The sequence below is a fragment of the Temnothorax curvispinosus genome, unplaced genomic scaffold, assembly GCF_003070985.1.
Source record: "Temnothorax curvispinosus isolate PA1 unplaced genomic scaffold, ASM307098v1 QBEX01011959.1, whole genome shotgun sequence".
NCBI lineage: Eukaryota > Metazoa > Arthropoda > Insecta > Hymenoptera > Formicidae > Temnothorax > Temnothorax curvispinosus.
The window spans coordinates 714,182-731,736 of NW_020221739.1; the positions used below are offsets into that span (position 1 = coordinate 714,182).

Here is a 17,555-nt window from a genome sequence, read left to right on the forward strand (position 1 = left end):
CTCTCTCTCTCTCTCTCTCTCTCTCTCTCTCTCTCTCTCTCTCTCTCCTCACCTTCCAACCCCCCGTGCCATCTCGCTACGCGCGCTCGTGTACGCGCGCTCCCGCACACGCACATATACGCATACTCTTGCGCGACCTGATCCGGCAGAGCCGATCATAACGTAACGGCAAATGCTGATGACAAAACACCGATGCACATCGCATCGGTGGCGCATCGGTGAGGGGAAGTCCCCCATTAGCCGCTCATCAGCCTCCAGGCGTTGTCGCTGTTGCGGCGGCGGCGGCTATAACACGGCCGCGTCTCTCTACGCCATTGTGTGTGCGACGCCGATTGTCATTATTTCGCGATATCCGCTTCCCGGCCTCCCCGCATAGCGTTCGCGATGCGACCGAGCGGAAACATTTGGACATATTGGAATACGAGCATTGTGTCAATATACGTTCCCGTTCTGCTCTCCTCTCTCTCTCTCCTCTCTCTCTATTATCACTCTATCTCCCTCCGCTTCCTACTTCTCATTTCGCGTGTCTCTTTTTTAATGCGCGTATTACGGGCTGGGCAACGTTACGTTACGATCGATGGAATCATTCCCACAGTTCGGTCGTACCGCGCCTTCCGGTGGTGACGGGTGATTATGGGCCTCAAGCGGAAAATAAAACATTTTTATTGTTCTCCTGGAATTAGGGGAGTAGAGATTTTTGTACAAAATACAGCATTCAACAAAAAGAGAATCCCCGACATTACATAATTTTATTACAATAATAAAACTAACGTAATACTTTAAGCAATTTCCCCAATCATTGTTTCCCAATCAATTATTTCATTACAAATCTCTGTTCCACTCTTTTTTGCACAACAATAAAAAATAACAATTTATCATCGAATACATTCTTTTTATTGGATCCTACACAAGTGTTAGTATATCTAGAACAATAATGACAGTTTCGCAATTTTGCGAAAATTCAACAATGCTTTATTATCTGAAATAGCGAGAGGGGGGGGAGGAGAGGGGTTTCGGTGATGTCGACGCCGCGACGTACCGTTGCGGCCCGGCGCGTGCCACCGCTGGCGATTAAGTTCTCACGAGAACCCAAGGAGATACATATAGCGGTTGTACATAATGGGCACATAGTGTGTACATGGAAGAAGTGACGAGAGGAGGCGTCGGTTGGCAATAAGCCCGCGGGGCCGCTTGGGTTTCGGTACGGTGTTGGTTGTTAAGTAAATAGGGTATCCTCGCATTTTCGGTAGCGTCGCCCGCGCTCACGACGGTGATGACGGCTGATAACCCTTTCGCTCCCGCTCGCGCGCGGCCAAATAATATGACCCTCTTAAACGGCGGCTTTTGATGTGTCGTCGCTTCGACGCACATTTTACGAATGGTAGTAGTCAGACGCGGCCAATTTCAGTCACCCGCTCCGCAATCGACACCCCGGGTGCGTGTCTCTCCTACATCTACCCTCTGTTTCCCCCCCCCCCCCCCCCCCGAAGCTATCCACTCAACCTTCTCCGCATCCGAATTAATCCAACTGGCGGACGTCATAATCATCATCCCTGCCTTTCACGCCGTTTCGCGCCTTTCATGTATTAACTTCGATCAAATCCTGTCAGCCGTGACCTTGATCATTTATTCGTTCAACGATTATACGTGCTACGTGTTAATTTTTGCCTAATTGCATTATGTACAGATTCTTATTATATTCTGCAGACATTAACTGTATAAGAATCCGTTACTTTACATTAACTGTATAATAATCAGTTACTTTCTATCTGTTGTATGCATATCTTATCATGATAATAAAGTTATAAAAAATTAACTAGTATGTACATAGTAATGGTTTTTGTAACGTACGATTCTTCATTTGTTAATCTTCTTAATTGATTTTATAAATATAGTATATGTGTGATAAGATTTCTAGAAAATATAATAAAAGTTGATATATAACTTGAGAAAATAGAGTTTACATAAATATATCTATAAAATTTACGGAGATGATATATCTAATAATAAACTGTTCGTTATTAAGCAAAAATTTGAAGTTCTATTCTCTGTACAATCAGGATTTAATTTGGCAGCGATTCAATTGGGCGCCTTGCCCCTCATCTATGCCAATAAACGATGTACAAAGTTGGTTTCTCTATCTGGTTGAATTTTATAGCTTAGCATTCGAAATATTATTGTGTAACGTATTAAACCGATAAAGAAACGACTTAAAAAATCATGACTGATCAAAAAGATCCGTGCCAAATATAAATATCTTCAAGGATCAAGTTTATAATTAGATTTAAATATGCATGTATATCTTATGTATATTTATGAAAGTAAGAATAGAGAAAAGAAAATGTTCTGCGTTTCAATGTAAAACACAAATAATTAAGAAGATGTGATTAAGAGAGAATACATTTTTTTTTAATCGTACAATTTATTTATTTGTAGAATATTGCGCGCGATTATAAACACAGATATCAGATTTCGCACATAATTACTGAATATAATTTCTGAATGAGAGTTATGATGAGGAATCTCATTGGATAAGCGGGGAATTGCGTTTAACGAAAAAGAATGGTAGATTAGAATAGCAGTTCGTATAGCTTCCTAATCCCAGGCGTATCAACTTACTGCGTGATACTACATAACGCCATAAGCAGATTTAATCGAGATATATGCATTTTGTATGAGCATTTAAGTTGTATAACAATTAACGTCCGGATTTTTGTTTAAAAATACATCTATAAATCTAAATAATTTCATGTAATATATATATAATTTTGAATATTGCGTCTATTTGCGTATATTGTACGCTTTGTATATTTTTGTTAGTAAAAAAATCATATAATATAATGTATTACTATGAGCTTGATCGGCTCCAATTTGTACGAAAAAGGGAAAATAATTTGTAAAGACTATAACTGAATAGGAATTCAACAGATTTATTTATAATATAATTACTATAAATAATTCATTTATAACATAAATTACTACGAGACATGTCAAATGTCTCGGAGAAATATATGAGAGAATGTATCCCCCCCCCTCTGCCCCGAAAATGAGAGACGCGGTGAAATTAAATTGTTGGGAAGATTATTTGTAGTATTCCCCAACAATTCTCCTACTGTAAAAAGCACGACTAAATTATAGTCGTTGATTTAACTTACGGTATTTACGGGAATAGTTGTTCCACGGCTATTCAAGCTTCGATCCGAGAATGCTGTTTCTCGTTACGTACGAGCGCAGAGTTTTGGAATTAGCGACAGCCGCGCGCGGTAATTCCTGTCCTGTTCGTAAAGTATATTTTATTAAGGCAGCATCTCGCATAGGGACGATTCGATGTTACGCGATACGCAGCAATTAAATACAGGAATATTTTGCATGACGTAATTTTCTCCGTAATGTGATGCGACTAGATCCGAAGATACTATGTCTTGAGGTAGGTTAGGTAATGTTAAGGCTACGCGCGAAGCAGCAGCGGGCTTCATAATTTATGGCAATGTTATGCGTGTTTATTCACGTCTGCGATATTTACCATTTTTTCATCATTATTGTGATAGTACACATCAAAAGTATGCAAATAACATTATAATATACTATAATTGCATGATATTTCTACATTAACAGACGAAAGAGATACCACCTTATTATTTATGATAATAATATCCAGGTATAAAAAAAATAAGATTATATCATTTATTTTATAATTCGAATGATTAATAGATCATTGCCGTCTTCACCCGAGTGCACAATATTTTCAATAACGTCGTCCTATCCACTATACATTATGCATTAAACTGTACATTATTTCCTGGAAGTTAACTGTTTTAAGTAATTAATGCTTCCTTGAAAAACGAGAATATGTCGAAAGAGAAAGACACAGTCGGCAGAATCACTCTGGGAAAATCAGAAAATGTCCAGCTCAGTATAAACGATTCTCACATTATAAATAAGCTATAATAAATAAGCGAACTCTTTCGTTCCAGATATATATTCTTAATTAATTAAGTGAGATGTGTCAGGCAAAAGCGAAATTATATCGATGGTATATAGTAATAATTGTTGATTGTGTGAGTACACAAGTTAATCCTGATCGCCAATCCTTTGACGACGCGGACAAGGCGATGAAAATCGCGCGCGAAGCGCACGCGAAAGCATCAACGACGTCGAGCGTCGGGATGCAAAAACGCGATTAGCCGTGAATGCCGATATATATGAGTGCTCGTTTAAAATATTGGCCGAATTCTTGGCCGCATTACGTGCCCGTCGCGCGTCGCCACATCTCGATATTCCACCTTCTGGAGGTAGACGAGAGTTTCTTTTTGCTCGCTCGGAGGACAGACCCGCATGCAATCGAGAATGAACGTTTCCGCTCACGCATCGGACAATATTTCTCCATCTTTCACTCGTGAATTAATGCCTTTGAATAACTCGTTATCAGAAGGAATAAAATACCTTGCAAACCTTGCAAAAAAAAAAAAAGAAAATTGTATATAATCGCGTTTGGTAAAATCAGTTTGTTTTCTAACAAGGATATTTTTTTCAAAATGTAGGTACTTGTGAAAAATGTAAAATAGCAGGAAACTAATTAGCTAGACTTTAGATACTATTAACTTGCAGAATAACCTACACTACTCCCGCGGTGAATAATCAGAAGGGATCGAATTAATTTTTCAACAGTCGATCACACCTCCATACTTTTCTCTGGCTTCGGACTTCTCTCTTCGGATCTCTTCGACGTTAAATTTCTTTTTCCTTATTGCGCGAGTTCTCGATGCCTCTACTTTTTTCACATTACGTTTCATAATTTAATAAGAAACCGCAGATTATCCGACACGCATTAAACTTTTATATAAAGTCAGCAAAACGCCCTCGATCATATATGCTTTTCTACAAGGCTAATCAGTTTTGAGTATTAATAATTCACGCCTCGTTATCATAAATTACACACCGTTTCTTACTACCATGTCGGGAAGCGATATACTTTGAACGCGAATATACTATTGTCTTGCGCGGCAATAAACGGATTTTTAACGTTAATTCGAATTGCGCGAATTATTATATAACGGCACGCCGAAATTATTCGTTCTGCCCATAAGTTCAAGGCGACATGTCACCTGCGTCGTTTTAAAATTTCGTCCGTCCTCGTCAGACTTGTCGTATTTTATGAATAATTCACATCACCCAGCCGTAATTCTTAATAACCAGCCGCCGTTCGTTGTCCTTGAAACCTTTCGGCTCGGATCAATGCGATCAATATAGTATAAATCGTTCTATCGATTCAGGGTCAGTCACACGGTATAACAGTTCGAAAATACTGAAATAATTATATTTCGTAGTTTATGGTGGACATTCCAGAATCATCCGAGCTGCTTTGAGTCTAAATTTAGCTACTGTTTTGTGATTATATATGAGACAAATATCATATAAGAGTCGCGTTAACGTACACTTAAGTATATTTATCATAAAAATACGAATACCCGCCTACATTAATATATTAATAATAATGTAAACCCACACACGTAACGGTAGATTGATTTGTCTTAATACATCGACGTGTTGTACGCAATAAATTTGCACGAGTCTAAGGTGCACGATAAATATTTGTCACCTTTATACACCGCTATACGCAAGTAACGCCGTGCGAGATTTCCGCCCGGTGTCGCAGTTACGAGATCGCTAATTCGATCTCGATCGTTACGCGCGAGAAAGTCCAAGAAAGTGAGGATTTCTCGAGAGCCCGCCGCGTCCTCATCGTAGACGCTCGTTTAATGGTGACTGGCCAGATACTGTTCTGGTCTCATCCCGATCAATTTGTTCGTGAAAATCTCTACCCGTCCATCTGAAACCCGTCTTGGACGCAAGCTGACAGTTCGTATCAATGCGACGAGAACGCAAAAAAAGGAAAGACGGAGAAAGAGGGAAAGAGACGGGAAAAGGAAGGGAACGAAGGATAACCGCGTTGAGGAAAGAAGGCGAGCATCGGAATCTTTTTTGAGGAATTACGGTTACGACGCGCGCCGGTCACCTGGATCCGATCTCTCTTCGGATCTCACGAGGTCCGGTACGGTACGAACCGTGAGAGAAGAACGATGATATCCCGGTGAGAAGAAGAAAGGAGCAGAGGAGGAGATCCGGTAGAAGGAGAAGGAGGAAGGAGAGAGAGAGAGAGAACGAGAGAGATAAGTTCAGGGCGAAGAGAGCCGGGTGGAAAACGGAGGAGAGAGATGAGAGACGTCGAGACGAACGCGTCGGTAGTGGGATTTACGCAGCCCAGCGGTCGGTGCTCTTTGACGCCAACGTGGAATCGTCGCCCGGCATCGTTCACCGGCAAGGAGCAAAAAGGGGGCCCGAATATGACCCGTCATAGGGGATCGCATTAAGCCGCCTTCGCGGCTCGCCACTCGATAATTGGCGACCTTCGCCTCTTCCGCGAAGGAATGCTCACCGGGGTTTTGCGCGAAGGACGCGCAAAAGAAGCGCCCACCGCGCCGCTGTACAGACCGGCCCGATCCGTGCGGCAAGGGCGCGCGGACCGGATCGGATCGGATCGCGTGGAGTTGCACCGGGTCGGTCGCCAGAGGAAGAGAACGGCCATACAGACCCGTGACATAACGCTGCCGATGGAAGAAACGGAATGACGAAACGCGCGCGCGATGCGGGGCATCAATATAAATAATATTGCGCGGTAATTGTTCAACGCGCGAGGGGCGAGGGCTCGTCGGTAACATGCAAGGTGCCGCCTTACTGCCGCGCGGAATTCGAATCGCGGCTTCGCCGCCGCGCGCGTTTCACCTTCCACTCCGGCCGCACTCCGGGGCAAAGTACGTTCCACCGCCGCGGCCGTGCCAGCAACCAGCCTCGCTATACTTTGTCAGCCGCGAAATCGACTCTACGACGATTGGCATAAAACACTGTGCCGATGATATATCAATGTAAAAATTTCAATCTACTTATATTACAGTTCAACCCTGAGTGAAAAAAGATATTTTGTTGACAGCTTTATTATATGTGTGTATAAATATGTTGCTCCGTATATTGGATTGTTATATTTATTTTTTTATTATTTATTTTATTGCCTATACGTCTTATGACGTGTCGATTAATATCTACGATCTAAGATATTTAAGCAATATCAAGATACAATATTAGAACTAATATTTTTATAATAATAGCTTAATGATAGTTCCCATAAAATCGGCAGATTGCGAATGACGAGCCTCAAATCTCAATAGCCGTCGCGATGAGATTTTGATCCTCTCTCCTTCTTTTTACTCCCGCCCGTCTTCCCCGCTTCGTCTCCGAATGAGAAGACGACATTTCGAACGTCCAGTGTCGGGCCAACTCGCGATCAATTTTTCAAGTACACCCCGGTCATTCGCTTCTCGAGATTCTACGGAGAGAACGAGCATCGGCATTGTCTCTCGCGGACGCTCCTCCTTTTTTCTACTGATCGTCGGCGGCAGAAGAAGGCGAAGAGAGCAAAAAGGGGAGCCCGGGCCGAATGCACGCACGCGTGCATGTGGGATCACGTGTGCGTGAGAAACACGCGCACGTACACTAAGATGTCTAATAGATTGGGGTTGGCAGACGGGACAGTCGCAGACACCCACGCGTTTCCCCGCATCCACGCGATGTCGACCAAAAATATTCACGCACGACAAAGGGCAAGAAACCGGTAAGTCAGCAACTATACTTTTTTTCCCCAGATTCTTCCCTCTCGCTCTCTCTTTCTCGCCATTCTCCGCGGCAGAATTCTTAAACCCTTTCACGATACTCTGTCTCATTTTCCATCTTACTTTCGAATTTATCGATACGTATGCGTCAGTTGATTACTTAAAATCAAAAGTATTTGATTAAGTTATTATATTTAAAAATTAGAAGGAAATAGCTAACTGGCTTCTTTTTCTGGATTTTATCATTCTATTTCATATATGTGTGTTTTATTTTACTGAAGGGTGGTAGTCAGCATTTCTGAGATCTTAATTTTCATACCGTGCACCTTTTGCTTGGGCATAATGTGAGTTACATACTTAGAGAGTTGTGCCAAAAGTACTTAATCATACTACGAGTACGCAAATAGAGTAGCAGACGAATAAGAGAATGACAGTGATTCAACTCAATGACAGCAAAGATAATTTTGTTAGAATGAGATATGTGTCTCTATTCACGTTTCGTCATACATCTTCTTTCTGCTCCAATTGTTTTGTTATTTTCTGAAAAAATATCGACCTCGACGTTTGCACAAGGATGTACAATATATTTGCTAATATAAAGTCACAATAATATATGCGAGAAAAAGATTTTTATTTTAAATCGCACACACACGTCTAAGTATTTTTATACTTTTGTATTCCTGAGTGCAACGTATTTCTATACCAGTTTTTTTTTTTTTTACCCAATGCCCGTGCTGTGTCTCATTTTTTTCAGTATATAATTGAGGCATTTACCGTGATCTATCGGCTTTCAGGGATATTTTTAAATAATTCTAAATATAACGGCCGAAATCATAATTAGTATATCGGAATTTAATAGGCGCAACGAAGATCCATGCGTTAAATTTCTATCATACGCTATCAATACGCGTCTTCCGCTATTAACATTGTTTTTAAAACACGTGTTTAAATAGATATGTCAGACGCTCACGCAATTCCATGCATGCACGGGATGCCGACCGAAAATATTCACAGTAGCAACAGAAGAGAGACACGGTAACTCATTACGTCCGCTTTTCTATGCCACTCTCTGGAAATCATTCTCGAATTCTTGATTTTTACCTTGTTGTGCAAACAACGCTCAAACAATAGATAATTATTTATTTAGCTGCCGGAAATGCAGCGTGTAACGCACTTTCACGAAAGCGGACAAATATTTATGAGCGATTATTTGGCATGCGCGTGTTGAGCTCATTCCCGATTCTATGATTTCGGCTGCATACGTAAGTAACATTTATTTGTAAACTTCGGTAAACAAGTTATAATTCATTCATGTGAGTTATCAGTTTGAGGACAAGCTAATAAAAACAGCGAGCGATTAATAATAAGCAAAACTGTTAAGGCATGATAACCGTGTCTCCTTGTACTGATACATTGTGTAACATTGTAGATATTCGTTCCTAAATATTCATATATGAAAACGGTCAAGCGATAACGCTCCGAACATTCTTTCTTCATATTTTTTTCTGTAACTTTGGCATTTTTATATCGTTCACGCTCATTTTTTTTTCTACTGGTCTCAATCGTGCTATCTTACCGCTTCTCTCATTTCGGTGTCTCTGTGTCGAAAGTCTAATGTTTCACAACGCTCAATTTGCAAGAATAGTGATAAGTAGCCGACGCTAATAATAACCGCACGTAGTTGGTGTTCCCAATGTTTCCATATCAACGGAAATGCAAAAAATGTTTTCAACGAAGCGTGCAATTTTAAACATTTTATCTATATCTATTTGTATTTGCGCTATCGTGATAATGTATACAGATATGTCCTCATTGAAAGGCACGATGTTATCTCTATATACGTCAAAGATATACATGTTAAGCAGCGCAGCAATAAATAGTCATAAATGCTATTTCAATGAACCAATTCTTCTATGTCAAAACACTGTTCGATGTTTACGTATTGTCCATTCTTAGACAGCTAAGAAAGCGCGATGGGGCGAAGACGAGTACGGCGACCGATAAAGCGTTTCCCCGCAACATTTGAGATAATTAACCGACGCGCGACGGCAGAGACGCCCTTAGCCGCCGCTCTCGGTGCAATTTGTCAAATCTATACGCGGATGACGAATATGAAACGCGTATTTCAACGCGGACATATTTTCATTTACATTCGTGACAAGCTGTAAGTAGCGGCAGCTGTCCCGTGGAGATGATAAATTCGCGCGGCAGATGGACCCGTTCCATTAGTACCTTATTGATATTTTGGAGAATTAATTCGCGCGTATCGAAATCGCGCGTCGTCGGAATCGCATTGTCCCGAACGCTCGCGGAATGCAAGCACCGTGCGGATGGGTCTTAATAATTTCGGGGGACAAACGGCTGACATAATGATGCCGGGCTTAAGAGCAATGCGCGAGCGCGCGTATTAGGATCTATTAATATGCAGTCAGTGCAAGTCAGACGGTTAGACGGTTCTTAGTTACTTGTCACACATTAGCCGCCGTCCGACGCCGGCAGACAGCTTCCCGTCCGCTCCTCCGCCCGTCCTCATGACGGACACACACGACGAAACTTCTCTATTCGTCTGTCAACGATCTTTTTCACGTCAGCATATCCCACTGACAGCTTAAAGGGAAAACGGCTTTCAAAACGCACTCCCTTGACGATTCCCGAAAAGACAGATCGCTGTATTAGAACATTCCCTCCGGCCTGAGAAATGACACGTCGTACATGCGAACACGCCGCGTAATCCGCGTAATTTTTATACACCTGTGAACGATATATAATCCTATCTGTCCGAGCGCGAGCTTTGGCGCTACTCCAATATCCTTAAGCTTCGTCCAATTCCCAAACGATCGTAACGTACGGTCAGATATCTCCGCTTTCTTCGATATTACTTTGCGATAAAATATCATTTCTAATAATTTCCCCTCCCTCTTTTATCGGAAAATATGTACGGCGGGTTAGAGAAGCTTCTACTATTATTTTAATTGCACATTTTAATGTATTTAACGTCACATTACGTATATTTTATTACGTATAGCGTATACCTACATAAATGGGAATAATTTACAAATAACAAATGTATAAATCATATAGATTGTGGTCCGTCAACAATGCGAGAAATTTCATTGAGTGCTTCGCAATAGCCTAAATTTAAAATAAAATTTTTCTTTCTTTCGTTGTCTTTGCACCGTTTCGTGACAATGATTAATAATGATTTAGTTTCGAGCACTATTTCTCTTGATAATATTTTCAAATAAACTGATATAATTTATTTACATTACCATGTCTTCATGTTGTATTTATATCTTATGAAATAAAAACTGAGATATATATATATATATATATTATATATATATATATATATATATGCATTCTTATCACACGTCTGTTTCTATCAATTTCTGAATTCTCAATACATTTTCATAAAAAGGCATAGTCTTGTTTAATATTTATTCTAGAGATATCTCTAGAAACACGTAAAATTATTTGTTTTATGAAATAATAAATAAACAGACGAGATACAGTTCTTATTGAAATTGATCGCTATGATAAATACTTATTACACCTACCGTAACTTTGTCTCGATATATTAATCGCTTTATCTGTTTAATACAACGACCCGTTGATACATCGGATGGTCGCTCATATTTTCGTAGTATGTATAACATTAAGATAACAGCGAAAGAAATGTAAATTGATTTGTGAATACTGCGTTTCATGCTTATGATTCATGAATGTTCGTTATGTCTCTTTGAACGCGAAGGCCGACCGTAAGAAACGGTAATTTCCGAGTCTTGATCAGGAAATGATCTATGCTCGATTATGATACGTAATGATATTAAATATCATTAGTATAACATTACTGTCTTTCGCCAAGCATTGACCGATAATTTTAGTTATTATTGACGATATATACATATATGATTTATTATTGTAAAATACGATAAATATATTAAATATAATTAATGTCATTGTTTTACTTATGACTGTATCTATAATGTATAAGATAAAAAAACACTTGTGAATACTGGCAAAAACAGACGGTAATAAGACGTTCTATTTGACATAGTAATACAGAATTTAAAAAATACTTTCGTATAAAGTAAAGAAATATGTATCCTCTAATTTTAAGCCTCCTCTCCAGAAAGTTTTTTTTGTCAAATTTTTATCAGAAGAGAACATTAATGTAATTATTTTATGAAACAGGCTGCACCAAACATCATTCCATCTGCTTGTCATAATTAATGTTTCATTTTCGTATTGCGTGATGTAGAGAAACTTGGGCAATCGGTAAAGTTGATGAATATTTCTTCACTTATCAATATTATTTTCAATTAATGTCCGCAATATCATATACTGATAATTCAATTTATTATTGCAATCTAGAAAAATGTAGATAGGTAACTAAATAAACATACCGACGTGTGTTGCGCGATAAAAATAAATTATGACATTTGATAAGCTATTTCGATAAGCTCTTATCAAATCTTCCCGTTACATCGAAAGACGAATCTGTCAGAGAAACTCGACGAATATGACGAATTGTAATTAGCGCATTATTTAGATAAACTTTGGTAACACGGCTAGACTTATCGTTACCGCGGTATCCACAGACATTTTCGATTTTGCTTCTGACTCAGCAAGAAACCGACCTGTCACGTACACGCGCCAGGAATGAGACGCGCTTTATGTTGTTTTCGAGATGTTCCAACTATTCAGAGAGTACAACAGCGGGGTGCGGAACTGTGCGGAAACTTACAATTGAAAAAGTTGGGCAAATTAAGACCATCCGTACGGCGCCACCCGATATGCAGGGGAGGCGTTATTGAAATTTCATTCGTCACGCGACCGCCGATACATTTTCCACACGTATTCCTACGAGAGAGATATCGTTCTGAAAAATATTTTCCAGGGCTCCTCTACGAAATATCCGTTTTTATCGGCCAGGTTAAGCCGTGTCCAGCATTAAACGTTTCCTGTTTAGACGTGATGTCTGCGAATGGTACATGTACCAAATGGATACACGGATGTCAGGTACGTGGATTCAGTAAAACCGAGCGGTTTATAGTAACGTGTTCTTATTCCCCCTTCCCTCGCTCTTCCCCACGATCGAAGAAGTTCTGGTTATGTTTAATGGGAAAAAATGTAAATATCTCCGATAAAGTTTATAGACTCAGATAAAAAGCGCCGCGCCTTAAATTTTCCATGTTTGACAGTCAATCTATGTAGACGTTTGGAGATACATGAGATTTGCGCAAGCAATTTTAAATTTTGTTCTTGACATTTATCAATTTTTATTTATTTTTTTTTAATTATATTTACTGGCCTTAAAAATCTTAGTTTAACGTTGCGGCACGCGTGTACGTTATGGCACAATTTTATTATTCAGATATAAAGCTCGAAATTAACATTACGTTTCGCAGACACCGTAAGTTTATTAGCGAGATTAATGCCGTGTAAAGATCACCGAAATGCGAAGCGTCATGTATTACAACCCGTGATGCGATCTTCGCGCAAAGTGTAATTCTCGTGCGATTTAAGCGTACTCGAAAATGCGGCGAGAGGAGCTTATGGTCGGAGGGGAGGGATCGGGCAGCAAGATGGAAGTGTTTTATCGGCCGTTTCTTAGGCTCGCTTTGATGTTACGCCGAGGCAGGTCCGTTTTATCGAGGTGGATCCCCGAGAAGAGGCAGACGCGTTTCAGTCCGACGGAAAGTGCTTGCGTGAATCGGGTTCCAGTGCATTTAGCGTGCCAACTGTATTACGGGAAACGTTGGGATTAATCTCGGGATAGATTTTCGCATCTCATATCTCGCTGACTTCGCCGCGTCTTTCTCGCGCGACGGCGTTAATTTATGAAATTTAACCCTCGCCGCGTGTCTCTATAAGCCTCCGTATCTCTCCGTATCGTCCTCGTGCCGCGCGTAATTGTGCGATTCCCACCGCGAAATGCCGCCAATGGCGTCGATAAACACGATAAATGGTCAAACGCGGCCGCGGGTAATCGCCGCTCCGTTTTTCTCACGTGTATCGGACTAGTTTCCAGCAGCATCCTCGGGCCTGCCCGTATATCGTAAACCGTTACCGCATCTCCGGGGCGCGCTTTCTTATCGCGTTATTGTGCTCCGAAGTACCGGCTAAGTCGTATAACTCTTTGGCTCAACAGTTTGTTTCGAGCTTGTGTATTACGTTTAGAGGGGGAAGGACTATAACTTTTGCGAGAAGGATGTTATTAACGTTACGTTATTAATAGTTGCTTTCCATTTACATCAAAAACTCAGATAATTCTCACTTGTGACGTCATAACTCAGTTAAATGCACGTTCTTTTTGTATGTTGGCAAGATTCAACTAAGTTTTTATCCACAATCGAGGCCATGTGCTTTAATGACTCTAATAAACTCACATTAAAAGTGAGGCTATGGACCTGTATATTATTATGCGATAGCTTTGTCATCGAAATAAGCAGGTAAATACAAAATGACATATTTTACCTGAGCATAAAATACTCACATAACTGACTCAGATAACTTGAGTGTAAATGGAAAGCAACTAATGTGGCTAGACGCAATTTTTATGATTGTAAGAAATTCGCGTTATATACATCGTGCACTTTTCCGGGCATTGTTTTTATCGCTTATATTTTATAGGAGATATTTTATCAGAAGTTTTATTTTGTATTTTATAAGTATTTTATCACTCTTATCATACATTGGCGTTCTGAAACGTTTTATGGGCACAGTGGCGCATGATTGTCTCGCCCATTTTCAAGTGCTAGAATGATATATTTATAATAATTCTGATAATTTTGATAATTCAGCTTTAACTTAATATTTCGATCGCGAAACGAAGTACGGCGGATTCTGTATCAACATACTAAACGTTTCTTTCAAGATAAATCATTTTATATCGTAGAGAGCTCGTTTCCCTATAATTCTCCCAACAGTCGCGTCTACGATTTCATCCGCTTTCTTCCCATCGTCCGCGAATGTATTCAAAAGCAATTTGACCTAACCTGAGCATGGGGGGGAGGGGGAGGCAACTACTGTAACGTATCCCGAACGAGGCTAATCTCTCTTATCCGGACTAATCCTTCGGGAAAAAGAGTCACTTACGGATATTGCCCGCGACAGTTCCAATGGGATTGGTCAACAGAGGCCTCTGGACAAGATCCTCCTCAAGATGAGCACGACTCGGTCGGGCCTGCTTTCTCCGTGACATCCCTCCGACTCGGTTGAATCAGTTCCGCCGCGCACTCCTCGTCGCTCTTCGCACTCCGTGCGTCCAAGAGGCAGTCGTCGTCCGCCGACGGTTTGGATCGGGTCGGTACGAACGACCGCCGCCACCGGTGCCGGTGCACTCGTTCTCGTGGATCCTCCTCCTCCTCCACCTCCTCCTCTTCCTCCTCCGCCTCCTCCGCCTCGGGATCCCGACGAAAAGCAGACGAATGCGTGGTCAGTCTAGACGTCGTCGACGGGACAACGGCGGTTGACGACGTCGCTGCAGCGTCGAGGGTGCGAACCGCATGTCTCCCTCTGTCTCTTTTCTCTCTCTTTCTCTCTCGCTCACACACTTTTCTTTCTCTGTCTCTATCTCCCTAATCCCGCGCAGCGACAACCGAGGCTGAGAAGACGCAACGTTCGTTACCCGCGTACCTCACCATCGGCACTAACTACCTACGGGAGACGCATCTCTCCCCGCGAACCGTAGCGACGCGGAGCACTTCGCGAAGCGTTTCATATACGCGGGTCGTCGCGTCAAAGGGGAGAGAGAGAGTTGGACTCCTCCTGCCCGCCGGCCGGTGAGCGTGTCAACTCGGCCAGTAATCCATGAGAGGCTTAACGCCACCGATCCCCTAACCCATCCCCCGCGAGATGCGCGACGGGGACGAAATGTTTTTTTTTCCTCCGCGAGATCGCCGAAGACGGGACTTGACGCACTGAGACACGCTGACGCTTCTTCTCTCGCTGGATGATCTCGCACGTGGCCCGCGCCTATCCTCCCTCTCTCGCGCTCCGCTTCCGAAAGTCTTCTCCGCTGCTCCGAGTCGTTGTCCCGATTGTTGTTGTCTCTCGGCTCACTCGGCTGTCCGTTTGGCTGGTCGCGTAACTCTCTCTCTTTCGCAGCTGTTGCGTACTCGCGGACCACGATCGCTCACAACACACACCCGGTTACTCGCGCTGTTTCGATTACCGCTCGAAACGGGGTCGGCTCGTCCGGCGTATCGCGACCGTATGGTGACGCGAGACCGGCGGCGGCATTCCCGACGCGCGGCAGGTATAGAGACGCCCGTGTCGCGACCGTAAACGCGTAACCGGGAAGAACGTGAGAGAGCCGCCTCGTCGCGCGCGCGGGTAATAACCGTGGTGGACGTGTGCGCACGATGTGTGTCCCACACCACACTGTTCGCGATACACACGTGTGCGATGACCGGCTCCGGTTGATGACGGACGTGAGCGAGCGCGCGCGCGCTCGCGGGTGCGATACCGTACACAGTGTGTCGTGTGTGGGTGTAGGTGTGTATGTGTGTGTATGTATGTGCGTATGTATGTGTGTGCGGGTGCGAGCCGCGTACGCGTGTACGCGTGCGTGTTTATGAGTCTATATCTCGCGCGAAATCCGCTGCTCCGATGCTTCGAGTCGGCCGGACGACGGACGGACCAGCTCTGGGCCTGACAACCGGGCACCCCTCTCCGCCGCCGTCGGAGTCGGAGAGACGCGGCCGTGCTGGTAGGGGCAGAGAGGAGATATGCCCTGCGCGCGCTTTCGCCCCCTACCGCGGTGCCCGCCAACCGCCGCCGCCACCCTCCCCGCCGCGGCTCGCCGTCCATGCTCTCCCTACCCCGCCCGCGCGCGCGCGGCTCCCCCCCACTCCAGCACCGCCGACGGCGGGCGCGCAACCTCCTTCGCGATGCGTCCTCCCCCTCCCCCGTTTCCCCCTACCCCCCTCTCCGTGCGCCGCATTCGCGAGTACAGGGAGATCCACCCTTGGTGCACGAGAGCGAGTCGACCTCCACGCGTATTATCGCATATACCGGATAACGCCGCACGCATGCACCTTCCGCGCGATCGTTCCCGCGTGTATTCCCTTGAAAGATGGACCGCCGGATCGACGGTTTCGCGCCGATGCGACACGTATCGGGCTCCCGGGCGCCCGTGGCACACGAGGGCTCGATTTTGGAGAGCTTATACCTTAGATAAGTAGAGAAAAGGTAAGGTGCGTTTTGATTTTCCGATATTGTTTCTCATTCCGCGACGGCAATTCCAGGATCATCATAAGGGCTAAAGGGCGGCTCGCGCGCGCGGCGAAGCGTGATCGAATGATCCCCGAAAAGGGAGAGAGAGGAATCCTCTCTCGCGGGGGTGCTCTCTCTCTCTCTCTCTCCGCGCGCGCGTCGCGTCGCGTCGCTCGTCGCTCGCTTCCCCTCGCTCCGGTATATCGCTCCGTTTCTCTCGTCGTCCTCCTCCACCTGCGCGATCCGTCTTTCTCTCTGTCTTATTCCCCTTCCGGCGGATGCTCGATATCCCCCCCCCACCGGGTGGCGCGGGACCGCGAGGCGTGGCCTGTCCCGGAGGAGTGCCCGCCTCCTTATGCATTATTATAGCGAGCCACTCGTGTCTCTATGATTTTATATGCCGCGTTTCAGCGTGAATATTCTAGCGCGCTTCCACGGCGCTCTTGGCGCGTTTCCGCCACCACCGCCGCCACCGCCGCCGACGAGCCTCACCGCGTACCGCACCATCCCGCCCCTTGCCACCCCTCGCCACCCCCCGCACCGCACCGATGCGCCGACGATATCGTGTGTTTTATGCTGCCCAATTATTTTCTCATTCCACCGTTGCGCTCGATCCGGTCGTTCTGGTGATTGTATATGCCAGGACGACGAGCGAAGCGCGCAGGAAAG

The 17,555-nt window shown here is 43.7% G+C and overlaps 1 protein-coding gene across 1 annotated transcript in view; it reads right to left on the reverse strand.

Annotated features, from left to right (window-relative positions):
* The window catches only part of LOC112462063 (homeotic protein spalt-major-like), a 66,610-nt gene extending 50,277 nt beyond the window's left edge, over positions 1-16,333 (reverse strand). The window contains exon 1 of the mRNA XM_025027601.1: positions 14,766-16,333. Within this exon, the coding sequence (XP_024883369.1) occupies positions 14,766-14,871 (106 nt within the window). The 5' untranslated portion in view covers positions 14,872-16,333. The remainder of the gene's footprint in view (positions 1-14,765) is intronic.
* Between the last annotated feature and the right edge of the window lie 1,222 nt (positions 16,334-17,555).